General features: G+C 38.9%; 1 protein-coding gene and 1 long non-coding RNA gene across 2 annotated transcripts in view; both read left to right on the top strand.

Annotated features, from left to right (window-relative positions):
* Positions 1-1,399: 1,399 nt before the first annotated feature.
* Positions 1,400-27,644, top strand: part of LOC127534648 (uncharacterized) — a 35,340-nt gene continuing 9,095 nt past the window's right edge. The window contains exon 1 of the long non-coding RNA XR_007942876.1: positions 1,400-1,712. This is a non-coding gene — a long non-coding RNA (uncharacterized LOC127534648). The remainder of the gene's footprint in view (positions 1,713-27,644) is intronic.
* On the top strand, positions 9,148-26,755 carry paqr3a (progestin and adipoQ receptor family member IIIa). The gene is made up of 8 exons (XM_022212381.2): positions 9,148-9,315; positions 10,717-10,948; positions 11,764-11,926; positions 12,977-13,132; positions 17,853-18,050; positions 20,030-20,120; positions 20,690-20,847; positions 23,163-26,755. The coding sequence occupies exons 1-7, from the start codon at positions 9,255-9,257 to the stop codon at positions 20,830-20,832; spliced, it is 1,044 nt and encodes a 347-aa protein (XP_022068073.1). The 5' UTR covers positions 9,148-9,254; the 3' UTR covers positions 20,833-20,847; positions 23,163-26,755.

Raw genomic sequence — 27,644 nt, 5'->3', positions numbered from 1 at the left:
TTGTCCTGTGATTGTTTTTATGCAGACGACACACAAATTAATCAACGTGAAACATAAATGTGAATATTTCAGGGTTATTCCAGCAGATTTGCACTAATGCAGAAAGAAAACTGATGTTTGTTATCCTGATTATCTTCTGTAAACTATGCAATAAATTTCTCCCTAACATTCAGATGCAAACTGAACCTAAACGTCACACTAAGCATGTTTAAACTCTGTCTTTGCACCTTGATTTAACTTTATTCTTCACACTATGCTGCTTTGCAAAGACTGTGTAAACAAACTGATACACACGTGGACAAAATTGTTGGTACCCCTCAGTTAAAGAAGGAAAAACCCACAATTCTCACTGAAATCACTTGAAACTCACAAAAGTAACAATAAATAAAAATTTATTGAAAATTAAATAATCAAAAACAGCCATTACTTTTGAATTGTTGATTAACATAATTATTTTAAAAAACAAACTAATGAAACAGGCCTGGACAAAAATGATGGTACCTCTATAAAAGATTGAAAACTATTTGACCAGAGTGACATGATTAACTCAGGTGTGTCATTTAATTGACATCACAGGTGTTTCCAAACTCATAATCAGTCAGTCTGCCTATTTAAAGGGAGACAAGTAGTCACCCTGCTGTTTGGTGAAAAGGTGTGTACCACACTGAACATGGACAACAGAAAGCGAAGGAGAGAATTGTCCCAGGACATCCGAAAAAAAATGATAGACAAACATCTTAAAGGTAAAGGCTATAAGACCATCTCTAAACAGCTTGAAGTTCCTGTGACAACAGTGGCTCATATTATTCAGAAGTTCAAGACCCACGGGACAGTAGCCAACCTCCCTGGACGTGGCCGCAAGAGGAAAATTGATGACAAATTGAAGAGACGGATCGTTGGAATTGTATCCAAAGAGCCCAGAGCAACCTCCAAAGAAATTAAAGGTGAACTCCAAGGCCAAGGTACATCAGTGTCAGATCGCACCATTCGTCGTTGTTTGAGCCAAAGTGGACTTCATGGGAGACGACCAAGGAGGACACCACTGCTGAAAAAAACTCATAAAAAAGCCAGACTGGAATTTGCAAAAATGCATGTTGACAAGCCACAAAGCTTCTGGGAGAATGTCCTTTGGACAGATGAGACCAAACTGGAGCTTTTTGGTAAGGCACATCAACTCTATGTTCATAGACTCAAAAACCAAGCATACGAAGAAAAGAACACTGTCCCTACGGTGAAACATGGAGGAGGCTCAGTAATGTTTTGGGGCTGCTTTGCTGCATCTGGCACAGGGTGTCTTGAAAGTGTGCAAGGTACGATGAAATCTGAAGACTATCAAGGCATTCTGGAGAGAAATGTGCTGCCTAGTGTCAGAAAGCTTGGTCTCAGTCGCAGGTCATGGGTCTTCCAACAGGACAACGATCCAAAACACACAGCCAAAAACACCCAAGAATGGCTGAGAGAAAAGCGTTGGACTATTCTAAAGTGGCCTTCTATGAGACCAGATCTGAATCCCATTGAACATATGTGGAAGGAGCTGAAACATGCCATTTGGAGAAGACACCCATCAAACCTGAGACAACTGGAGCTGTTTGCTCATGAGGAGTGGGCCAAAATACCTGTTGACAGCTGCAGAACGCTCATTGACAAATACAGAAATCGTTTAATTGCAGTGATTGCCTCAAAAGGTTGTGCAACAAAATATTAAGTTATGGGTACCATCATTTTTGTCCAGCCCTATTTCATTAGTTTGTTTTTTTTTAATAATTATGTTAATCAACAATTCAAAAGTGATGGCTGATTTTGATTATTTAATTTTCAATAAATTTTTATTTATTGTTACTTTTGTGAGTTTCAAGTGATTTCAGTGAGAATTGTGGGTTTTTCCTTCTTTAACTGAGGGGTACCAACAATTTTGTCCACGTGTGTATCTGCATGTGCAGTTTGTTAGGAAATATTGCAGAATTTCTTCCACGTTTGTCAACAAAATGTGTTTCTGTGCAGGGAAATCTAAATCTGTACGGCTACAAAATCAGGGTTGGGTCCCAAAATCATCCAACAAATAAACCAGAAGTATTCAGATCCTTTACTTCAGCAAAAGTACCAATAGAGCGGAGTAAAAGTAAAGCTCAGCGTGAAAAATCCCTCTTAAATAGAAGTATATTGCAGCAAAATGTTATTAAAATGAAAGTAAAAGTCCCGCTTTGGTCCATGTGTCATCATTATTATTAATGGTAAAGCATCAGCGTGTTGCTGTTATACTCACTGCAGGTTTGAGCTACTTTATATCCAGTTTTCCATCAAGATAAATGTTCTAAAAAGCCTAAAAGGTTGGAAACTACTGGTTGAATCTTATCCACGGTGTAAACCCTGCATCTTAAAATTAATAAATGTGTTGTAGTGGAACATAGTAGCAGAAAATGGAAATACATATGCAAAGTGGTTCATATTCCCTTAGTACAGTACTTGAGTAGCTGTCCACCAATGAAACCTGAAGATATAAACTTCTATCTTTATTGTCTGGTAACAGTTTTTTTTAAAGCCTCTAAAGCTAAACTTCACAGATCGGCCTCTCGTTTATGGTCTGATCAGTTCTTTGTGGACTTTTTTCTCATTTAAACCACAACTAATGGGCATATTTGAACATGACCACATGTTGAACTGTAGATATTTATATGTTGTTATATCTAATCAACCATATTTCGTCCTAATCTAGACTTTAAAACCTTGCTTGCAGTGTGGATGCGCTCATGGACACCTGTGAACCTTTAAGGATTGACTAGTTGTTGTTGTTCTACTTTTCTAGTCTCCAGAGGCCCAATCGGACGACTCCGTTGCTTAAATGTGCACTAAGTTGTATGTATAAACACTAGTTCTGAGCTTACATGCTATTGTCCTTGTAGCGTTGTCACCTTGTAGACTCTTGTGGGCGCCACGTATTCGCTGAAGCAGGAAGTTTAACTCCAGCTGTAAGGTTTGAGTCCACAGAGGTGTTTTTGGACGTACCACTGTCCAGCACTGGACGCTTCACAGGCGTATGACTAGACCAAAAGTCCCTCTTATGTCTTTATTTTTATCTTCCTCTGTGTTTCTTGTCTTGCGTCTGCATCCAGCTGCTGAAACGTGTGGATTTCCTCGATGATCTTCTATCTTTGCTGCAGACTGGGTTTGGTTTTTGGTTCCTCTGTTTGCAGCTTCTACTTCTTCAGGTTTTCATCTTTCCAGGAACATGTAGCCGGAGTATTTCCTCCCTGCAGCGGTCTGATTTCAGCCTCTGCTCGGTGGGAAGAGCAGAGATCTGTCCTCCACGCTTTGTGTCAAGGCCTGCAGCTTCGGTCGGCCGACAGATCCAGACGTCGCGGACGTGAAGGGAAAACTCTGTGACACCGACGTGGGGGGGAGGAGGGCCGAGGCGACGGCTGCATCCGAGTGTCAGTGTCCCGAAATAGCGGCGAGAGACGGCCGGACTGAAGACACCAAACAAACAACGGCTCTCAGATCGAGTGAACGTCGAACAACGGACGAGACGCGACAAACTGTGAAGCCTCCCTCTGTCTTCCGGTGGCGTTAATCAGAGCTGTGGAGAAAGCGATCGGAGGGGACACCCGTCCTATTAGAGGAGGCCGAAGCTCCTCGCAAACACTTCAAATGAAAAAAAAAAGCCTTGACAAGCTCCCTCTGTGCAGCGCTGTGTGGACACAGAGGACAGAGCCTCGTCTCCAGCAGATGTCTTGTGGCGCCGACTATAAATAAAGCCAATGAGACCAGCCGGCCGCTGACGAGCACAAGCCGCCGTGAGGCCGTGTTAGCTTCTGCAAAGGGCCTGTCTAGTCTTGGCAGGGCGGCAGGGCTAACATTTGGAGGGCCGAGAGCTTTGTGCTGGGGGAAAATAAAGATCGTATCCTCCGAAGGTTTGAACTCCTGTCTAAGGTTCCTTCAATCCAGGATCCAGGAGGGCAGGTGGGAGAGAAATGACATCTTTCCATAGACTTAGACAGACTTTATTAATCCCCAGAGGGAAATTCTGTACAAATTCTGTACGATCCATGTTTCTCTAGCATCTTTCTCCAGACTAATAAAGGCATATTGTATTGTAATTCCAATTTATTACCATTTTTAATGTAATTTTGTGGATATTTTTGTTTGTTATTTGGTAATAAAGGCCAAACTAGAGGTACAGAGAAGCAGATTTTGTCACATTTCCAGAAAAGAAAACATGATCCATGATTGTTTTTGTAACAGTTGTAGGAGTCACTGGAATCTGAAGACTGCTGTGATATACAATCATTAACAAAAGTTTACGTACGCTTATGAAAACCATGTGCAATGTCTTTATTTTCCACATCCAGAGGAAAATTTGGATGACATCTGGGTTTTCAATGTGTAAGAGACTCTGTACGGCACAAACGTCCGTGTTTTTGCTTCACCGTTGTTAAAAAAATGCAAATTTTTTTACAACCCAGACTCGGTTTATTCTTATTACATGAAGCCAAAAAAATCTTTGTTTTTAATGGACTAAAGAAGCAGCAGATAAAAAGACAACCAAAAAGACATTTTTTCGTGGAAAAACAGAAATGTTAAAAATATTTTTAGGATTTTTTGGAAGATTTTTACTCATTTTTTGAAAATATTTACAAGCATTTTCTTGCCAATTTTGGGGGATTTAAAAAAAAATAAATCTTAAGGAAAAGTTTTCAGGAATTATTGGAACGTTCCTTCTGAAGGTTTTGCAAATTTTCAGAAATTTGGGGAATTTTGTTGCTGAATTTCTAGATTTTTTTCAGACAAGGAAACAATATCTTTTGGTGTCCATAAATGAGGACAACAGGAGGGTTAATAACAAGCTCAACATCCTCTAAATAAGAAGTAAAATTCCAGTTTTTTATGTATTCTCTGCACCTTTTCTACCAATTTTGTGCTTACTTTTTGATGTTATTTGGTAATAATGGCAAAACTTCCATCCTTGTTTTTGCTTCCTCACCATAATACGGCCAAATAAAGCAATTTTTTTACAACCCAAACTTGGTTTGAACTTTCTGCCATCTTCTGCAGTTAACAAGAAGCTATGAAATCCTTTTGTGCTTTTATCTGATTGTGTATCAGAACAATGGCTGAGAGGAGAGTTTTGTGAATTTTTTCTGTTTTTTTTAAAGAAAACAGTGGATTACAAACATCTGTCCAGTTGTTATATTTAAAAATGATTAAAGATCAGGTTGTTTCTGTACAGAGGACACACCTCTGTGGACTCTCATGAAGGCTTTCCAGTAGGAGGACTCGTCTTCTTCCTGCTCCAACGCCTTCTTTCTGATTCACGGTGACGATACGTCATCTCCGTCTCCGATTTCCGTCCTCCGTTTTTCTGTCAGACTTAACGCAGTCAAACGTGTCTCGACCTAATTGTTCACCTGGGCGTCGTGTAATGGAACATGAAATGAAAGCGCTCATACTTAGACTCCTAGAATGTTTCTTGTAAAAGCAGCAGGTGATTTGTGAGTCCATTGGTCTCAAAACCTCACATCTGTAACGGTTATCGAGCCTGCTTGGGGTATTTTCTGTGCCACGGTGAAACGTGTGATAAAGCAGCGCCACATTCTATGTTAATTGCTGCACTGCCTTGGAGAGTGGAAGACTCTGCTTTCCAAGCGGGGTGCCGTTAGACCGGTTTAAACAAAGACAGACAGACAGGCCTCGGGGCTACAGGAGTCCTTTAGGACTGTCAGGGTCATCAATGAAACACCATGAGAGTCCTCTCTGACGGCTCTACTGGTGAAAACATGATGGTGAACACATTATGGTGAGCGCGTGACGGTGAACGTATGATGGTGAAAACATGATGCTGAACGCATGATGGTGAACACATAATGGTGAACGCATGGTGGTGAACACATAATGGTGAACACATGATGAACGTATGATGGTGAAAACATGATGGTGAACGCATGATGGTGAGCGCATGATGGTGAAAGCATGATGGTGAACACATGGTGGTGAACGCATGGTGGTGAACGCATGATGGTGAACGCACGATGGTGAACGCATGATGGTGAGAACAGGATGGTGAACACATGATAGTCAACGCATGATGGTGAGCACATGATGGTGAACACATGATGGTGAACACAGGAAGGTGAACACATGATGGTGAGCGCATGATGGTGAACACATGATGGTGAGCGCATGATGGTGAACACAGGAAGGTGAACACATGATGGTGAACACATGATGGTGAACGCATGATGGTGAGCACATGATGGTGAACACATGATGGTGAACACAGGAAGGTGAGCACATGATGGTGAGCGCATGATGGTGAACACAGGAAGGTGAACACATGATGGTGAACACATGATGGTGAACACATGATGGTGAGCACATCATGGTGAGCGCATCATGGTGAACACATGATGGTGAGCGCATGATGGTGAACACATGATGGTGAACACAGGAAGGTGAGCACATGATGGTGAGCGCATGATGGTGAACACATGATGTGAGCGCATGATGGTGAACACATGATGGTGAGCGCATGATGGTGAACACAGGAAGGTGAACACATGATGGTGAACACATGATGGTGAACGCATGATGGTGAGCACATGATGGTGAACACATGATGGTGAACACAGGAAGGTGAGCACATGATGGTGAGCGCATGATGGTGAACACAGGAAGGTGAACACATGATGGTGAGCGCATGATGGTGAACACAGGAAGGTGAACACATGATGGTGAACACAGGAAGGTGAGCACATGATGGTGAGCGCATGATGGTGAACACATGATGGTGAGCGCATGATGGTGAACACAGGAAGGTGAACACATGATGGTGAACACATGATGGTGAACACATGATGGTGAGCACATCATGGTGAACACATGATGGTGAGCGTATGATGGTGAACACATGATGGTGAACACAGGAAGGTGAACACATAATGGTGAGCACATGATGGTGAACACATAATGGTGAACGCATGATGGTGAACGCATGATGGTCAACACATGATGGTGAGCACATAATGGTGAGCACATGATGGTGAGCACATGATGGTGAACGCATGATGGTGAGCACATGATGGTGAACACATGATGGTGATCACATGATGGTGATCACATGATGGTGAGCACATAATGGTGAACGCATGATGGTGAACACATGGCAGTGCAGATTTGCCTTTTTTTCCAAATAACAGAAAAAAATTACCCCAAAAATGATTGATACTGATATAAATGATGCCTAAACTACATAAACACCCCGTAATAATCTGTATTAAGGCTGATTTGCTTTATAAACAGGGATCACAGTGAATCTAAGACAGCGTTGGTGGCTGCTGTGTCTTTATTCCATTGAAATAATTTGGTTTTTATGGACTCTGTTTAACAGAACATTAGAGCAAGAACAAATCCTTTAAAAAAACTGCTTTATCTTTGCTTAGTTTTCTGTTGCAGTGAGGTAAAAAACATTAGAAACCAGTGTGTAACAAGTGGGAAATGGTTAGTTTTTCCACAACTGATGAGTAATTCATGAAAAAGGAGGAATATTGTCTATTTTTATCTGCATGTCATCGTATTCCTGCCTCTCTACAATCAACGCTATCTGTAGTAAGTCCATGCCAGCTCACAGAGTTAATTAATAAGCCGGGCAGCGACAGCAGCAGCAGGAGATTCTTATTGTTTGCCCTTCCCTCCACCAGTTACTGTCTTAACTTGGCATGGCAGCTGACACTTTGCCAGAGTGGATGTGCTGAGAGGTGCATTAGAAGTGATAATGAAGAACACACTTCCACTCGAGAACGAGGCAATTAAAGCTGGGTGTAAACAGCAGAGGGAGTACCGAGTGTGACTTCCCTCCTTAGGGAATCCTCCGACATCCCTCGCACCTGAGAGGCTGTCTCGCTCTGACAACGATTCCCGGTGACAGTTAGCGACGGGAGGATGTAGAACAGTCACGCAGTGCAGCAGGACGACAGCCGGGAGGCTCCGAACAGCCTCGTTCAGCATGAACCACACCTGTAGACTTAAATATGCACTGAAGTTTACGTTTATCAGTCATGTGACCTCAGTAGAAGACTATAGGGACAGAGCGAAGACAACACAAACCTGTAGAATGTCACTGAAATGTCAAATGATTCCACGTTTTATTACTGTTTTGTGAATTTCTAAGTTGAATAGTTAAGGTTTTCCTCTTATGAACAAACAAAAACAAATACTTTAAAATAACTGCATTGAAAATTTAATTAATAATAACAATAATAATCATAATTATTATTATTATAGTAATTATTGTTCTTATTTATCTTGTTATTCTTATTAATGTCAGTATTATTATTATTGTGACTATAAGGTTCTAAGAATGTAAAAAAAACAAAAACATATTGTCCAATAATAATAACTTAAAAGTCTTGAACTATGGAGAACATTGCTTAATATTTTTAATATTGTTTTAACAGATTAAATTATTAAAACAAAAGTCACAGAAGGCAAAATAACAATTCTTTGGATAAAATTAAAACAATACAGACAATAGACTGAAAAACATTAATAAATAAAAAAGTTAAATAACCAAAACAATAAATCTCTGTTTTATTGATTATACAGCACTTTCAAATAATTTTCAAAGTACTTTCCTGTGAACAAAATAAGATTTGGTTTACAAAATTTACCCAACAAGTTTAAATAAAAGGTTAAGAACCTGCAATGTTGTGCATTATATGATTTTACCTGAGCAATTTAAATGTCACAGCTAAGACTTTACATGACAATATTAGAAAAAAAATATAAATGTAGCTGGCTGAGTTTAATACCCTACAATATTATAGGGTCTAGCAAATTGCCTGAGTAATTTAGAATATTAATAACTGTTAAGACCTACCAAAATTGTACCTTTTTTGCCATCATATTGAAAAATGCTGTGTGGCAATGTAGCGTTTTTGCCCCAATATTTGATTTAGTTGCTGTATTTCTAAGATATTTTTGGGGGTTTTTTTGTGTTTAACATATTAATTAAAATGAAATAAGAGAAATAGCGATAAAAATCTGTTAATCGTGTAGTTGTACAAAAAACTGTAAATCAAGGTTCAATAACTTGTTTTTTTTTTCAACAGGAATTTGCCTATTGGGTCTTTCGTTTTTACTCAGGCAATATTTGGGCAGACGACAGGGGTCCTTTTACTGATGACGGAGACACCGAAGATGATGTAGTCGAAACTTGTTAAGGTTTCGTCATTTTTAAAGATAATATTAGCGTATTTGTACAGATGCGGAGCTCGTATTACAAACCGCAAAATGGCTCAAACTGCACGTACACCAAACTGAAAGGTGAGTTTGTTTTTTTCAGCTATCGGCTCTAAACAATGCTACATGTTAGCTAGCTCCGACTAGCCTGTTGTGCTAGCCGTAATTAGCCACCAGTTGCCAGACCGCTTTAAAAACCCCGCTTTTTAAAGATAATCTTGCTTAATGGCAGTAAAATCACCTTATAGGGCTAAATTTTGAATAGTTTCTGGTTTATTGGAATCTTTGGGGTTATTCGGCTTATAAAAATAGTTAAAGAAAGCTTATTTTTTTAGTGAAATAACAGCTTTATGCCCGGTAGCACATTGCTCGCCACAGTGTAACGTTCGCTGTGAATTTAACCTTAACCGGTTATATCCTGGTGGTGGACGACTGAAAGTAGGAAACTTTCTAGAAATTCTAAATTTATTGACTTCTTAGAGTGTAAATTTCTGCCTTCTGGCTTTTAAAGTCAACTTTAGAGTCATATTTGAGGGAAATGCAACGTCTGCTAGCACTTAAGTTCGAAAATTACCAGATTACTGAACGGAGTTTGGTACTAGATTGTCTCTAAACAAGTAGGGCAAAACGAATCAGCTAGAGCTAATTAACACAGGTAACCTGAGATTATACGGTGGCTGCATCTTTAAAGCGCTGGAATAATGTTGGCTAGGTCCTCTAGATTCCCCCACATTTATTATAAGAGAGTCAATTGATGTTTTTTAATAAAAGTTTACCTACAGGATCAGTTCTCAACATAGGTCATCTCAAATTAGTTCACATTGTCAAGTCATAACTTTACAATACTTTATTTATCTAGAGAAACCCAACAAATCCAATGATTTCCTTTGAGCAGCGGTAAGAAAAAAAACTCCCTTTTAGCAGGAAGAAGCCTCCAGTAGCAGATAGAAAATAGATAATGAAGAATTTTTGTAAGTTATATTTTTATTACCTGATTAATTGGACAATTTATTTTGCAATTCATTTAGATGGAGCTTGGTCATTTAGAGGTTTGTATGTGAGAGGAAGGATTTTAAATTCTATTCTGGATTTCATTGGAAGCACTTGAAGAGAAGCTAACATAGGAGACATATGTTCTGTGTCGGTCGTAATTGTCTGAGCTTTGGCTGCAGCATTTTTGGACCAACTGGAGTTTTTTCAGATAGTATTTAGGAGATCCTGATAAAAAAACATTTGCAATAGACCAGCCTAGAAGTAATAAATGTATGGACTAGTTATTGAGCATCACTCTGAGATAAAATGTTCCTAATTTTGTGTGAACTCACATCAGTAAATATACAGTTTGAGTAGGTTGGTTGGTTGTTTTCTCATCCCACTGAACGGTAAAAACTCATCTATTAGATCAGGCAGACGTCATACAACACTAGTCATCATTTAATTACATCCTTCATTAGTTTTAATCTGTTTCTGACTTCTTGTTTCCAGCTTCAGCTCAGACTAAACCAGCCTTCGCCGGCTCAGCGATGCCGCAGAAGCTCCAGAAGAACGCTCAGACGGCTCACTACATCGAACTGGGAGGCTATCAGTACTGGCCGGTGCTGGTTCCCCGAGGAATCAGACTGTACACCTACGAACAGATCCCGGTGTTCCTGAGGGAGAACCCCTACATCACCGATGGATACCGAGCCTACCTGCCCTCCAGGCTCTGCATCAAGAGGTGAGCAGCAGGGATTTATCCTGTTGAGGGACTTCAATAATATCCAAAAAATAAAACTCAGGGGCGTCACGAGTGCAGAGCCGACTGTAGAGCTTCATGAGAGGATTTTAGCATCTTTTGTGCTAAATGTTTCAGGTTTTTTGCCGCTTTAAATCAACATTTTTGTCTTTTGAACACACATTGAAGCTGTGTTTGTAGAATAATGCATCTCAACAAAGTACAGGAGAAGGATTTCCTCACTTCTTTTAAATCACTTCTGAAAACCCACTTTTATAGACGTGCTTTTATGTGAAGTTTACGTTTAGCTTCGTTTACTTTTAGTGTCACTATTCTATATTATGTTCTGTTTATTTTAGATGTTCTCACTTTTTTATTTTAATTTTAGCTGCTTGGTTCTTTGGTGTGAAGTCATCTCTCTCATTCTTTAATTTTCTGATTTTTTTTTTTTTAACTTTTAATTTTAACCCTCAGTCTTGTTCTTTAGTTTTCAAACCGCTTCGTTCTCTTGTTTGATTTGCATGCTGACCTAGCTAATTATTATTGTCATTTATTAGATCTGACTGCTCTGCCTTGTCTCCTATATCTTGCTTGATTATTATTTTCTCTGTGGCTGCAGTGGACTGATATGTTTTTTCTGTTCTTGTTGGCTGCCTTTCTTTATAAATACTTCCCTAAAAATGGCCACAGACACGATTCTCTGTATTTAACCTCCAATAAAAATATCTAATTGGATTCTTTTTGAGTCTGTAGAGCAACAGAAGTTAAATCCGCGCTACTTTTTTCTGGCTAGTCGTTTTAATTTTTGTCCATCGCAGCCTCTTCATCCTGTCCAATGAGACGGTGAACATCTGGAGCCATCTGCTCGGCTTCCTGCTCTTCTTCTGCCTCGGCGTCTACAACATGGCGTCTGTGCTGCCGGCCGTTGGCGCCTCCAAAGAGGACTACGTCATCTACTCCATCGGGCTCTTCTGCTTCCAGGTGCGGTGTTTTCCCTCTTTACGTTTACCTCTATGTACGACGTCAGCCTGCAGTTGAGTTGTTAAACCTGTTTGCAGATAAACCAGCTGTACTCAACATTTCTGAAATTCCTTCTAAGCCTCATCAATCGCTTATTTGCTTCTGGGTTTGACTTCAAATTTCTAGTGAATATCAACAGAACCTCACAGATAATTTACATCCAAACTCTTGTTCCAAAATGTTTTACAGCCAAAATGTTTTACTCCACTGTTTTTCTCTTACTTGCAATCATAGTTTGATTATCATTTCTAGACGTTATTTGGTGGTGCACACATTTTTCTAAAAGTAACCCTTTTTTGTTGTGGTTTGGTGAGTGATGGTATCGCACATAGATGGAAAATCTTGACGTGAACTTGTACAGTTAACTCCTAAATTAAACCTAACCAGTGGATTTAATAGCAAAGTCAGAGGAAAAGTAAAAAAAAAAAGCAGGTTTCTCGATGTAAAATACCATCTTTTAATTTTTAAAAACATATATTTCACATTTCAGATTATTTCATTTATTTGAGAGTTTTACTTTTAGCTATAAATACATATGAACAAAGCAGGAAATCATACATGGTCATGATCTGGGACAGTTCTCTAACATGTTAAACTAATAAAAACACATTGCTAAAGATGTTTTTGTAACGTCTGTTTCTGTCATCTTTACTTTTAGCCTCGTTCTTCTCGACTAAACTTACGTGATGATTTCAGTAGGGCTATATCCGAATATTCGTTCGCTACGGCGGTATCCGGACATTCGTCTTTAATAGGGCCCAAATATTCGGAGGCCAGAAACAACTATTCGGGCCAGCCCTAGATTTCAGATCAGCCAAACATGACTGTTACCTCAATCTGACACTTTATCCTAAACATTGGATTTTCTTAGCACATTAAAAGAAAACTAGACAAGCCGAGACGACTGTAGCCTTCAGATCCAGCATGAAAGAGCTCGATCCGGTGTAAATGCTGGGTTTTATCTTTTGTTTCTGTGTTTCCTGACTGCCTTTGGTTTTTGCTCCTCCTCAGCTGTGCATGCTCTGCTCGGTGGGCTATCATTTATTCTGCTGCCATCGCTCGGAGAAAACCAGCCGCCGCTGGATGGCGCTGGACTACGCCGGCGTCTCCATCGGCATCCTGGGCTGCTACGTCCCCGGAGTCTTCTACACCTTCTACTGCAACAACGTAAGCTTTCCGATTCATTCAAACGTCCATGCTGACTGTTGACGTTTTAGAAATGTTTTCTGGTACCATAATAATACCAATATCACAACTGCAGCATCTCTGGTACAGAGCTGCAACATCTAATCCAGCTGTTTTCATCATCGATTAATCAGTCTGAGTGATTTTTAAAAAATATATATAGAGAAAGAAAGTCTAAATTTTTAGATTTCAGTCTCCTAAAAGTGAATATTTCCTGTTTTTTTTTTTCCTCTTCTATGACACTAAGCTGTATATATTTCAGATCCGAATATTCGAATCTCAAAATTCGTATCCGGTCACGACCGAATATTCGGATATTCGGGCCCAGCCCTAACCCCGACCTCCCATTTCTTTACTGTAGATACTGTTTGCAATAGAAACACCAAACTGATTCTTTTTAAATAGCTGTTTTATATTTACCACAAGAAAAGTCCTCACATGCTGCATTTTTTTGTGAAAGGAATCAAACGGTCCATAAAATTGGACTGAATCCAGCCGGACACGGTGTTAGTTTGGTCAAGTTTTGTTGAAAGAGGAGCTGTTTAGTCATAAATAGCACGACTTAATCTACAGTGGCTGATTTATCAGTGCAGCTAGTGTAGTTTGGATCCTGTTTCCGGTTGCAAAACATCCAGATTTGTTAAATTTAGATGCTAATAAATCTCTGTTTCTGAACATTTTATCTGTCCGGTTCATATTTCTTTGCAAAATAGCGACTTCTCCTTTATAGCTGATGCCGTGTCGAATAAAAATGTGCTCATGAGTGAGTGTCGGTGCATTAGTGCAACGTCAAAAATAAGACTTTAAATGACAAAGATAGGGGTTCACAGTGAATTTACTGCACTTAGATGCACATTATGATACAAATAGGCTCACGAGTGAGTGTTTGTGCATCGATCATCATGTTAAAATGTGTTTGTGAGGCTTTCTGATTAATTTTATGGCATTTGTTGGCGGAATAATTAGCAGAAATGACAGAAACTGGACTTTTATGAAGAGAATTTGTTTGTAGGGAAACAAAAATGTACTTTAACTGACAAAAATAAGCATTTAAAGTAAATTTACTGCACTTAGATGCACATTATAATAAAAATATGTTCGTGTACGAGTGTCGATGTTTCAAATATAACTTTAACATTGATGTAAAATCCTCCAAAATATGTGTTTGTGAAGCTTTTGGACTGGTTTTGTGGCCTTTCTAGGTGGAATAAATTGCAGAAACTGGACTTTTATGATGAGAATTTCTTTGCAGGGCTGCTATTTCTAAAGCCAGTAATAGACTTTAAACGACAAAATTCAGGATTTGAAGTGAAATTACTGCACTTAGATTCACATTGCAATAAAAATATGCTCAGGAGTTGTGTTGGTGCGTCGAATATCACAGTAAAATCCTGCAAAATGTGAATTTTTGAAGTTTTAGACAGATTTTGTGGCCTTTCTAGGTGGAATAAATTGCAGAAACGGCAGAAACTGGACTTTTATGAGGAGAATTTGTTTGTGGTAAAGTCAAAAATTTACTTCAGATAACAAAATTGAGGATTTTAAGTGAATTTATTGCACTTGGATGCAGAATTCAGTAAAAATATGCTCATGTGTGAGTGTCAGAGCATTGAGTATCACTGTAACGTTGAAGTAAATTCCTCCAAAATGTGAGTTTTTGAAGCTTTCAGGCAGTTTTTGTGGCCTTTACGGGTGGAATAAATTGCAGAAATGACAGAAACTGGACTTTTATGAGGAGAATTATTTATAGTTTAGTCAAAAATAGACTTTAAATGACAAAATGAATGGTTTAACATAAATTTACTGCACTCAGATGCACATTATAATAAAAGTATCCTCATGAGTGAGTGTCGGTGCCTCGAATACCTCTTTAAAATGTGTGCTTGTGAAACTTTCAGACAGCTTTTGTGGCCTTCACAGGTGGAACGAATGCAGAAACGGCGGAAACTGCACTTTTATGAAGAGAACTCGAGTGTAGTGAAGTCAGAAAATAGACTTTAACTGACAAAATTGAGGATTCAGAGTGAATTTACTGCACGTTCCAATAAAAATATGCTCATGTGAGAGTGTTAATGCGTCGAGCATCACTGCAGCGTCGAAGTAAAATCCTCCCCGGAGACTTTCTCGCCCCACATCTCGGCCTGAGAGGCATTAATTGAATAAAGCTGAAGTGGAGCCCACAGTTCTGCCTTCCCCTGATTGACTCATTGTTCCCGGTGAATAAGCAACACGACACCTTCGCCGCTTGGAACGCCGCCTCCGATGACACAAGCCAGCTTCAGTTCCTTATTCCAGCCGCCCACCACCCAGCTCCTCTCTCTCTCTCTCTCTCTCTCTTTCTGTATATATTTATTTATTTCTCTAACTCCTGAAGTGTTTGGCCGCCGCTCCTTCTCCACCGCTCGCTTTTTCCCCCACGCATATTGGAAGCGCCGGGTTATTTTGCCCCCAGAACGCAGCTGAAATCTGCTCCAGCCCAAACCAGATGGCTGCGTTCACGGAGCGGTCCGTCACTCCTGTTCCCCACCATATGACGTTCGCGAGTCCGGGATTCGTATCTCAGGCGAACAAGGGGGCCCCTTCCGTCCCTCTGCCAAGACTGGGGCTCTGCTTCTGGGTGGCTGCACTCCCGCGGCAAGCCAAGTCCCTAAAGAAAAACAGATTTTTATATTTAGCCAGTCAAACTCTCCTCGTCTAGAGCGCGTCTCGGAGATGCAGCAGATTTGGAGAGGAGAAGTGAAGCTTTTAAAACATTTTTTTTTTCCCTTTTTGGCTGCAGCAGAGCGAGGCCTTGTTCCTGGTGCAAATTTATTCACTGTGAAATTCGGCAGGACTCGCCGCATGAGGACGTGTGACTGGACGGAGGCCTGCATCCACACGAAAAAAAAAAAAAACGGACAGAAGGGACCGAGACGAGGCTGTCCAGACTTTACACACTTGCTTATAGAAGTGGAAATATCAAGTACAGGTTAGCTGTAGATCCCGGCAAGTGGGAGACTCGTTTCTAACGGTTACGATCGGGAGGGAGTACAGCCAGGAATTAAATACAGACTGCTGCAGCACAAGATCAGACAACCTGAAGTGTTTAAATAGTCAAACTTTACTTGTCTCGTCCAAAACCTAAAAATAATGTGTCCTGTGATTAAAATCTAACAGAGGTAATACATTTTCTGTCACATTTGAGCTGAAATCAAGATTATCTCTGATGTAAATGCATTTAAAAACTCAACCCGGACATAAATCCTCCCAGAATCGACCTGCTCACAGGGTTTTAAACACACTTTGGTGATTTTAGGGAAGTTTCTCACATTTTTCCTCACTGTTGATTCATTTTTCACCTCAATATAAAGTCCCGTACCTCCTATGGAAACAGGACAACCTCGACTAGAAGTAGAAAGAAACTAAATCATGAATTATACATAAACAAAGGGATATTTGGTTATTTGCTGGACAAAAACTCAAATGAGTATGTACATTTTGTTTCCAAGTATCCACAATTGTCACCAAAACTGGGAAAACATGGTGGCTCCACATAGTATTCTTACTTTAATATTTACATTTTCCAGCCTCTACAGAAGCCGTTGAATGATGTTTCAGTGTTTCTGAGCCGTGCTCAGTTTCTTCTCAGAAAAACGCTGAATGCAGTTAAGCAGAAACGTGCTTTTGACTGGACAACTCGTAGAGCAGCTTGTACTGTTTATATATATTTGTATATTTAGTGTTTTAATAGGTGCTTTTACTCAGTAAAGTCTGTTGAAGTACATACAGTAGTACAGTTTTTCCCTAATTTCGTCATTTCAACTTTAGCAAGTATGTGCCCCATTGTACTTTTTTTTTTTTTAAATTAAATTATTTGTTGATCCGACCGCTCTACATACCTTAAATTGCTACCCACAGGACAAATAAAGTTTTTTTTGTTTGTTTTGGATTGTAAATACACAAATAAATTCTAAAAAATGAAAATAAACATTCCCCACAGCCCAAGGTGACATCTTCCTATATTGACGGCTACTTTCTTTCTTTAACCGCTTTTATCTATTTAAAGTTTTGATGTGATCGACATGTAGCTGCAAAATGGGCGTCAAGTCCTCAAGTTCTCATCATTTTTAGTTAACAACCAACAAATTCTCTATTTAACGCTGCACAGTGATGGGCTGATATTCTTCTAACGGCCAGCAGGGGGCGAGTCCTCCAGATGCACAAAGAAGTGAGAAAACAATCTAGTTCTCACTTGATTTCCGACCTCAATAAACATTTTCCAGAAGAGGTTATGGTCTCAATCCCTAGTTTTAAGTCTATTTCAACAACAAATAATGTTAATTTTGTAAAATATTGATAACTTTAGAGGAAAATAGGCAATAAACAAGGTGCGGTGTGATCGACATGTAGCTGCTGAATGGGCATCGAGTTCTCATTGTTTTTAATGTCCAAAAATTAACAAATTATCTGGTTAAAGCTGCACAATTAACCCAATAACAATCACAATTTTGGCTTCCCGCAATTGAAATATCATGATCGAATACAGATGTTGGTGTGACTCGGGCAGATGTAGAATATGCTAAATTAGTGCTTCAAACTGAAACGGGGCGAGTATAATTTTGCAGAAACATTTTCTCGTCTTCTGTTTGTTCCACACAGCCAGATGCGTGTCAGACGTTTATGTCCGACCTCTAACTTGACTTCCACCTTCCTCCTCCTGCAGTACTGGCGGCAGGTCTACCTGGTGACGGTCCTCGCCATGATCCTGGCCGTCTTCTTCGCCCAGATCCACCCTCATTACCTCAGCAAACAGTGGAAGCAGATGCGCTCGCTCATCTTCTGCTCGGTGGCCGGATATGGCCTCGTCCCCACCGTCCACTGGATCTGCATCACCGGAGGCTTCTCCTCTGAGCTCGTACAGGTCGGTACCGACACGTTCTCTCATTTATTTAGAGGCTTTCTCTGAGGGTTTGGATTCCAGATGAGCTGCTTTGACTTTCAGTGTCTTACCCAGTGTTTGTTAAATTGGAATATTTTGAAGGAATGGTCTGAAACAGGAGTGTTGAACTCATTGTAGTTCACGTTCCACATTCAGCCCAGTTTGATCTCCAATGACCAGTAAAACCACAACCGATAAATAACCACAACTTCAACTATGTCCTTTGTTTTGGTGCAAAAAAATACATTCTGATAATGCTCATATTTAAGGAATTATCTTTTTGCAAAACATCATGGACAACCTGAAATTTCTTAAGAAAATTAAGTTCAATTTCAACATTATTCCTCAGTTTATCATTTACGCATTACAGCTTACAGATCACAGAGTTTCTACAAAGGAACACAACATTTAGTCACAGCTATCAGGACCTGAATGGTGCAGTATTTTGCTTTAAAAAAGACGAAAAACTACGAAAACAGGACAAAGTATTACAGTCACACGAAACAAAACAAAAAAGGGACAAAAGATTAGACAGAAAGCTACATAGCGACAAAAAAATGGACAAATGACAAAGCGAGAAATGACAAAAGTAAGAAAGCGAAACACAAAATGACAAAAAATACGACAAAAACAAGAAACAAAACAAAGACATGAGACAAACGATAGAAGTCTGATTTTTAAAAAAAACGACAAAAACAAGACAAAATATTACAACCGCACGAAACAAAACAAAAAATGTAGACAGAAAGCTACGAAGTGACAAAAAAAATGGACAAATGACAAAGCGAGAAACGACAAAAGTAATAAAGCGAAACACAAAATGACAAAAAATATGACAAAGAACACGTGAGACAAAAACAAGAAACAAAACAACAAAAACATGAGACAAACGATAGAAGTCTGATTTTTAAAAAAACGACAAAAACAAGACAAAATATTACAACCACACGAAGCAAAACAAAAAAGGGACAAAAAATTAGACAGAAAGCTACATAGTGACAAAAAATGGACAAAATGACAAAAAATGACAAAGCGAGAAACGACAAAAACGATGCACAAAACAAGCGAAATGACAAAAAATGTGACGAAGAACATGAGACAAAAATGAGAAAAAAAACAACAAAAACATGAGACAAACGATAGAAGTCTGATTTATTTATTTTTTTTAAAAAGACAAAAACAAGACAAAATATTCCAAAAATGAGACACAAACCGACAGCAGAACAATGAGCAAGCTGCTATTTTAATTTATGGTCAACACAAACTTGTCATGGTCTAGAAATTATTTTAAATGTGTAGTTTTACAAACTTACTAGCTTAATGTCTCCTCTGTAATACGATCCTGATTACTAGTTTTCAGTCTCTTTCAATAGACAATGATGTAATTTTTTACATTTCTGGTTAATTTTAGAGGAAAATGGACGATAAGGAGTGCTTTGATGTCGTTGACATGTAGCTGCTAAATGGGCGTCAAATCCTCGAGTTCTCATCATTTTCTGTTTCCAAAAACCAACAAATCCTTAATTTAAGACTTCAGAGTTGTGATCCACAAAGAACTCTCGATGTTAGTTCTTTTATATTTAAGATTCAACATTTTTTAGTTGTGAAATCCTCATACAGGATGACAAATGTTTTTTTAAAACGGTAGAAAATTAGAGTCACACTGTCATAAATAATGAGGTAGAGATGTTATTGCTGATGCTAAAGTTACATACAATCTAAAGAACATTCACATCAATGTTTGCTGTAAAACCTGTGGATTAACTGAGAATGTTTCTGCTTTAATATGCGTTTGCAGACGTGCTGTTCTTTCTTTCTTATACCAGTATTTCTCTGCAACATGTTTCTCTCCCAAGCATCTCTAATAACTCGTATAACTGAGATGCGAGTGGTCGTTTCAGGCCGACGTTTTGTTCGTTTGTGCAGCTGCTGATCTCTTTGCTGATCTTTCTCCCCTCCAGGCGTTTGTTCCTCGAGTTCTGGGGATGTACTTCATCGCAGCTTTAGCTCTCATTTTCTACGTCTCTAAAGTCCCTGAACGCTACTTCCCAGGTGAGACCCGCTTTAAGTTCTTCATTATTTATTGTTATTAATTTACTGTTTTATTTGTTCAGAATCATTTTCAGCTCCCAGTGGAGGAAGAAGTTCTGAGATCTGAGTGAAAGTAGTAATACAGCAGTGTAAAAATACAAATTTATGTTACTAAAATAAAAAATAGAGGCATTAGCATGAAGGTATAGTTGAAGTACCAACAGTAAAAGCACTAAATATGCTTCAACATGTATTTATATTACCAGATTATAATTCTTTATAATTATTGTTTGTTTCCTGCTAGTTTGTTCATTTATTCCTGTAGATCAAAGTATAGTTTTTAATTCCATGTAGGCAGTAAAAAACACAATATATTCCCCTGAATTGTACTGAAGTGTAATACTGGAGTAAATGTACCGTTTCTGTACAAAACCACAGCTTTATTGTTCACTGGAAAACATAAATATTATAATAATATCCAAAGAAATGCTGACGTTGAAATCTCTGTAACCGTATTTCTTGTGTTGATGCGAGTCGTTTCCCGCCAGGTGAATGCTCTCAGGTCATCAGTGTTCTCGTTCCTGTTGCAGGTCAGCTGAACTACCTGGGCTCCAGCCACCAGGTGTGGCATCTTCTGCTGGTCCTCATGTTCTACTGGTGGCACCAGACGTCAGGATTCCTCATGGCCTACAGACACAGTCAGCCCTGTCCTGAAGCTCCGCAGCACTCCTAGAATCTCTGAGCGCCTGTGAGTGTTTGTGTGCTGCAAAGACGCAGAACTCTCTGTAAATGCTACGGTTAGTAGTGGAGCTGAAGGGAATCTGCAGGGTTCATTTATTTGTTCCTGAGGCTACGTCCGGACGAACACTTTAACACGTTACAGAATCATTTTTTTTCCAGTTTTATGATGAAGTAGCCTGGATGCTCTAAAACAAAAGTAGTACAAGTTGTGTTTTCTGCTCCGTTTCATGCACAAAACTTCATTTCTACTGTTTGTGTACAGAGTCTGAATGTAAATACGAGGGCTGGACCCGAATATTCGTTCGCTACAGCAGTATCCGGATGTTAATTTTCACATTTCCGGGTTCATTATTACACACAGATGAAAATATTCCACAAAAAACGGCCATAATCCAACCTTGGACATCCAGATGAAACAAGCCACTAAACTATTTTATCCAAAACATGTCTTGAAGTCGTATAAAATCCACGAATCGGTCGTTTTCATGGAAATGCACCTCGCGATGCCCGTCCAATATTCCCTGTATTCTCGTCATATTTTTATTTACAAATAGAATATTAGCGATTTTTTTTTTTTTGGTACTGAAAATGGCTGGAATTGACTGAAGCTTAAAGGGATAACTGAAGACAAAACGAAAGCAAAATTTGGACCCGGGAGACCAGACGAACGGATCCCAATATTCGCCCCCCCATCGGACGTCACGAGGCGGAACGAATATTCGGATATTCGTCTTTATAGGACCCGAATGTTCAGAGGCCAGAAACCACTATTCGGGCCAGCCCTAGTAATTACAGCAGGAATTCTAATAAAACAGAACTTTTTACTTCATTTCTCTACATAAACGCAGCAGAAGTCCTGTTTTCTGCATCGTTAAATTATTCTAAAGGACTCTACTGTGCTATAAGACATAATCAGTACTACCTTTAGGTATGAAATCCACAGTTCTCCAACATGAAATGGAGCAAAAGTCGTGTTTCTTCTCCTTCTCAAGCACAAAGCATCATTTCTACTGTTTATATTGAGAGTCTGACTATAAATGAAGCAGGAGTTCTAATAAAACAGAACTTTTCACCGTGTTTTCTGCAGCATTTATGTGGACGCTCTACATAAAGTCCTGTTTTCTGCATCGCTGAATTATTGTAAATGATGCTACTGTGCTGTGAAGCTTCATTTCTACTACATTTATGTCTAAAATCCACCGTTCTACAGCATAAAATGAACCAGAAAGTTATGTTTTAAAGCCCAGCAGCATAAGTTTATGTAGAGATAATTTACTTTAACACAGTAGGAGTTACGTTTTAATAACTGTAGTGTTCCGTTTTATGCCACAGTGATGAGGATATTCTACGTAAATGTAGCAGAAGTTGTTTTCTGCTCTGCTTATACACAAAACCTCATTTCTACTCTGTTTATGTAGAGTCTTAATATAAATGTAGCAGACTTTCTAATAAAACTGAACCTTTTACTCCATTTCTCTGTATAAATGAAGCATAATTTCTATGACATTTATTAATAAAATCCACAGTTCTCCATCATAAAATGAAGCAGACATTACGTTTTAAAGCCCAGTAGTTTGTGTCGAGATTCTTTCCATAAACACAGTAAAAGTTCCGTTTTAATATAACTTGTGGTTCGTTTTCTTCATAAACAAAGCAGAAACTATAATTTATACTGGTTTGCATAGACGGTCTGCACATAAACTATGCTGCTGTTCTGTAAAACGTAACTTCTGCTGTATTTATGTTGCACTTCTACATTATTCTGCCATAAAACGGGGCTTCTAGAAAAGCCTGTTTCAGTTCAGAAACTCAGACATGTTTGCTTTCTGTAGCTGCAATTATCCTCCCGGTTGGTAGAAACTGAGATTATTTGTGAAACAGAGTTCAAACAAAAGACGAGGACGTTAGTGTGAAGGCAGCCTCAGTAAATGAAAAGAAAAATGTGAAAGTCAGTCGAAGTTTGGAGACGTTTCTGAAACAAACGGCAAAAATGTGTCGTTTTTCTATTCTGTTGAGTTTCTTCAGGTACTTCAACCAACGATACAATCATTCTAGAGTTATTCACTGCTAAACGGCTAATTTTACTCAATGTTTGCTCGTTATTTGCATTATCAGCAAACTAGACACCATTACTTTGTCAAATGAAGCTAAATGTTAACAGAAATAACCCTGAAGTTCTTTAGAGAAGCTTCAAGTGAACACGAAAAGTTGCAAAGTTTAGAAATCATCTGATCACAGAAGCAAGAAAAGTGTTAAAGTTTGTTACCCAGACTGAGTTATCGTCACTAAATCTTTCTTTTTAACCCGTTTCTCCTCCTTTAGGTCGACTGCAGCTCGGCGGAGAAATCGAGGACGACCTTTAAGTTCATCTGACGTCCCAGACGGACGTTTTCTTCCCTGACGAGGAGGAAACCAACACTAGAGGTGGCAAATTAATATTTAGGATCAAACAGGACTTTTTAAAGCATTAGTAGGAAAACTGTCACCAACAACGAAGCTTCGACTTTACAGGAAAACTGTAGAAACTGCAAGAATCAGACTATTAGGGCGGGTTGGGTTCTTAAGTCTTGTAGCGTTTCTGGTCTTTTTTTTTTTTTTTTTTAATCTTTCTGTAAGTGCCTGTAAAAAACCGTCATGTAGCTGTAGTTAACCTGTACAGTTTGGCTTCTAGGATTAAACTTTTTAGCTGTTTAACTTATTTTTACAGCCAGTGTTTCGTATTTTTCTTCCCATCAAATCTATTTTGAATGTAGTTCGACTTTAAAAAGGTTTAATTAGGCCTTAAAGCTTCCATCGGCAATGAGATAAAATGTCGTGAAAAGGGAAAATTCAGTGTTTAAAGTGGATATGAGTGAACGGATGTCGAGTTTAACTCCACTTCAATCATTTCTGATAGGTTCATGATGTTCAGAATGGGGTTGTTGAATCCTCGTGGTGAAACTTGGAGCTTCATCGTGATGAAAACAAGCAAAAACCAACCAAAGACCGTTGTGGAAGCCAGTTTTCTACATTTAGGTTTTCTGTTTTGTCATTTAAAAGTGTTTGTTTCTGCTAAGCGACGCGAACAAAACACGCTTTTAGTGCAGGAACTATAAAGACTTCATGCGTTTAAACGAGGGTTGGGCAACAAAAACAGCTTCTGAAGTAAAGATTAAGAATTCTGCTGATCAGTTCCAGAACTAATTTCACTCGTTCTAGTTTCACATAAACGATATCTTGCTTTTCTTTCTGTTTCCTGATGCATTTGCTTTAATAAATCATGATTTAATTAGCAGACAAACGGTAAAAAAGAAGTGTTTGTCTTGTAATAATCACTGTAATTTAGCATAAGCTGCTATAAAACGCTTTGGAGTGTCGTTAAAAGTAGATGACGTCAAACTGCTGTTGCTACATTTGCTTATTGTCGCTGCTAACGTTTATAAATGTTGCGTTTAAAAATGTGAAAAACGTCGTAGTAGTGTGACATAGTTTCTTTACTGTGGCGACACGTTTTCAGTATTTATTCTGCTTATTTAGGCTCGTTATGGACGATTAAAGCCTTTATAGCAACACTTTAAGCTGTAGGATTATCAAGTGTGACATTTTCCACATATTTTAATCAGAAACTACATAATTTCCCCCGCAGATTGTGTTAAATCAGTGCTGTAAACTGTCCACAGGTTAAACTGACTTTTCCATACGCTCTAATCTACTGGTGTTCCCTGAACGTCTTCGTGTGTCAAATTGCTTTGTAAACAGTGAAATAAGACTTTTTATGTCGTGGTTTAGTGGAACTGATGAGCAGAACGATTAGAACCAATCATATCCAGCTCTAGTGAATGTTTTCTCTGTTTTTGCTGCTTTGTCTGTGTTCAAACTGACACTTCCTTTGAATCAGAGCTGCACATCTCAGTATTTACTGTTTCTGTCTATTGTCTGTTACCGGCCGACGGCACTCATTGTTTCTGAACTTTAGGTTGTTTTAAAGCGTCGATTTCTAAGCACAGATTTCTGACTGCATCCAGTTTTCTGCTTTTTTTTTTTGTTCAACATCTTTTACTTTATTACAGAGAATCCATTGAAAATCAATCAACTTTATCTAAAAGTGGGTTTTTAAAGCTACGCTGTACTGGTTGAAACATTTTGTGCAGCTCTGTTCACTTTAACTACAAATGTTTTATGCTTCTGTTGCTGAATTAGTTCAAACTACACCAGACTTTGGGGAATCTTCTGTCTGTGAACTCAGTGTTTTTAGCTCGTTTAGGGTGATGTGCAATGTTTAATAGTTTATCTGTAGATTCTCAGTCTGACAGACTTTATTGATCCTGAGGGCTTCAGCTGAAGGCAGATGGACTTATTGTTGGTTCTTGAAGACGTTTCATCCTCATTTCAGAGGCTGCCCAGGTGTTTATTCTCATGAATCAAAGTGTCTAAATGGAGGTGAAACTTCCTGGTAAAGCTGTCAGCTGGTGTTACTTACAGATGGTTTCCTTCACTTTTCTCTCTAACCGTCTGTCCGGAATGTGAATGCAGACCTTACTACGAAATTTCACCACCATTTACACCCAACTACGGAGCCCCCTAAACGCCATAGCACATGTTATCCATTTGCATTTCCTCACAAGATGCTTTACTTTCCTTGTAAACCGTTTGAGCGTTCGGTGTGTTGGTTCAGTCCAGTTATAACTCTGCAGAAAGTCAAGATAATGTGATGCATTTATGGAACGTTTTTGACAGAATCCAGCTGCTGGTTGTGATGGTCGAACTTGATCCAGTTACTGAGGTTCTTTTATGACAGATATGTTTGTTTAAAACGGAAGCAAACTTTTAAAATGTCGTGAAAAACTAACAGAAAAAGAAAATCGCAATTAGACCTGAATAAAGTAGGTGGTGCGTTTTGCCAACCACAAAAAAAGCAAAGAAGAAAAGGAAACGTAAACCTACAAGACAAAAATGTAGAGAAGTCTTCAGGAATTGTTTGAGGAAGTAGAAATTATTCTATTATTCTTTTATTGAAACTGGTAAATGGAAAATATGCTGTCAATAGGCGAAGACAATGAAAGGAATCAAACATCTCACATTAGCTGTGTTTAGAACAAGTCAAAAACCGCCTCAAGCAAATGTAAAAATGATGTTTGCCGTGTCTCTAATGCTGCATGGAGTCATAGTTATGATCCTGGATCACAGTAAAGTGACAGTTTTGCTGGTTAGGTGTCGGATTGAAGCTGCTGAATTCGAATAGACATCTGTCATAGAAGCACTGCCGGTTTAAACAGTAACAGCTGGAAGCAACCACAGATTGACCCACAGCAGCGAGACTCAACTGAATAATGAGGCAGAAATGCATCACATCGTCTCTCCTCCTTGTAGGAGCAGATTTTCTCCGAACATCTTGTGAAGAAATGGAAAGTATGTCTGAAAAAATTCTTTCAAATCACCAAAACAACCTGAAAATAGAACATGGGAATCCCAACTTTTCAGGGAGAACCCAAACAGCCTCTTGAATGAAGGTTAAATGTAGAACCAAAGTCCAGCTGTTTTCAACCAAAACACTGAGGATTTTAACGTCTTCATTCCAAAATGCAGCAAATCCATGTTACATTATCAGAAATAACCATTGTTGAACATGTTTTCTAACCTTAAGAGTCTTAAACATGAATTAAAACTAGTGTCCAGCTAAATGGTGTCATTTTGGAATGAAGCCAGATGTTTTCTGTTTATTTAATGTTCTAGACTGAGTACAATGTTTTTTTGATGTCTTGTATTTAAATTATTCTCAAAGAACCTGCTCTGTGCTGCCTGTAACGGTTTCTCAAAAACATTTTGTCTTTGATAAGAGACTCTGTGTGGAACTCATTTTGTAGTGACAAAATTTTGTACCGTAATTTTTCATACCTGAGCAATCAGAAATAAAATGAAACATGTACACTTTGAAACGTATGGAAGTTCTTTGATTTCAGTGGGAATACCGAAAAAAATACCTCTTTCTAACTTCACAACACAGAAAGATGAGGACACAACATCTCTTACCCAAGACCAAAGTATCCGCAGACATGACAGGAAGCACAACGGTGCTGAATAAACCACAATAATTCAGTAACAACATCATTGACACACTATAATGTTTTGAAAGTCATAGTTTAGTATGTCATCCAAAATGTTGAAAACATCATAGTTGAGCATGTCGTCCAAAATGGGACAGAAACATCATATGTCATCCGAAAATGGACAAAAAGGAGGAACCATAACTGATTTAATGAGCCATTCGTAGTTTCACTGTACCGGCCGTGTCTACTTAGACTTGCATGACTTAATCTTTGAGACAAGCATATGCAACTCGCAGGATCAACCAGGTAGCCCAGACGGGACGAGTGTGCGGCGCACGCCCGAGCGTAGAGCTGCGTGGCGGCACCCGGTCGGGACCGGGGCCGCGAAGCATGGCTGTGCTTGGGGGCCGGGGGTGAACGGACAGACGGTGTGGCTTGGAGAAATGACCGTGTCGTCCGGACAGTCGACTGCCGCCTGAGTGGCGACAGAACAGTTTCCTTTGAAAAAAAATCATGAATTGTGTGAATGACATTTTTTCAACATGTTGTAAAAACATGTCATATGATGAAATAATGTAAAGTAGGCTGAGAAAAACACTACAGAGCAGTTTTCTTTGAAAAAAATAATCATAAATTTTGTCCAAAAAAACATCATAGTATACTATGTCGAAATAAAAATGACATTTTTTCAACATGTTGTAAAAACATGCCATATGATGAAATAATGTAAAATAGGCCGTGACAAACACTATGGAGCAGTTTTCTTTGAAAAAAAAAC

Source organism: Acanthochromis polyacanthus, chromosome 7, assembly GCF_021347895.1.
Source record: "Acanthochromis polyacanthus isolate Apoly-LR-REF ecotype Palm Island chromosome 7, KAUST_Apoly_ChrSc, whole genome shotgun sequence".
NCBI lineage: Eukaryota > Metazoa > Chordata > Actinopteri > Pomacentridae > Acanthochromis > Acanthochromis polyacanthus.
The sequence above is the reverse complement of the archived record's forward strand: the minus strand, read 5'-3'. Positions and strand labels throughout refer to the sequence as shown.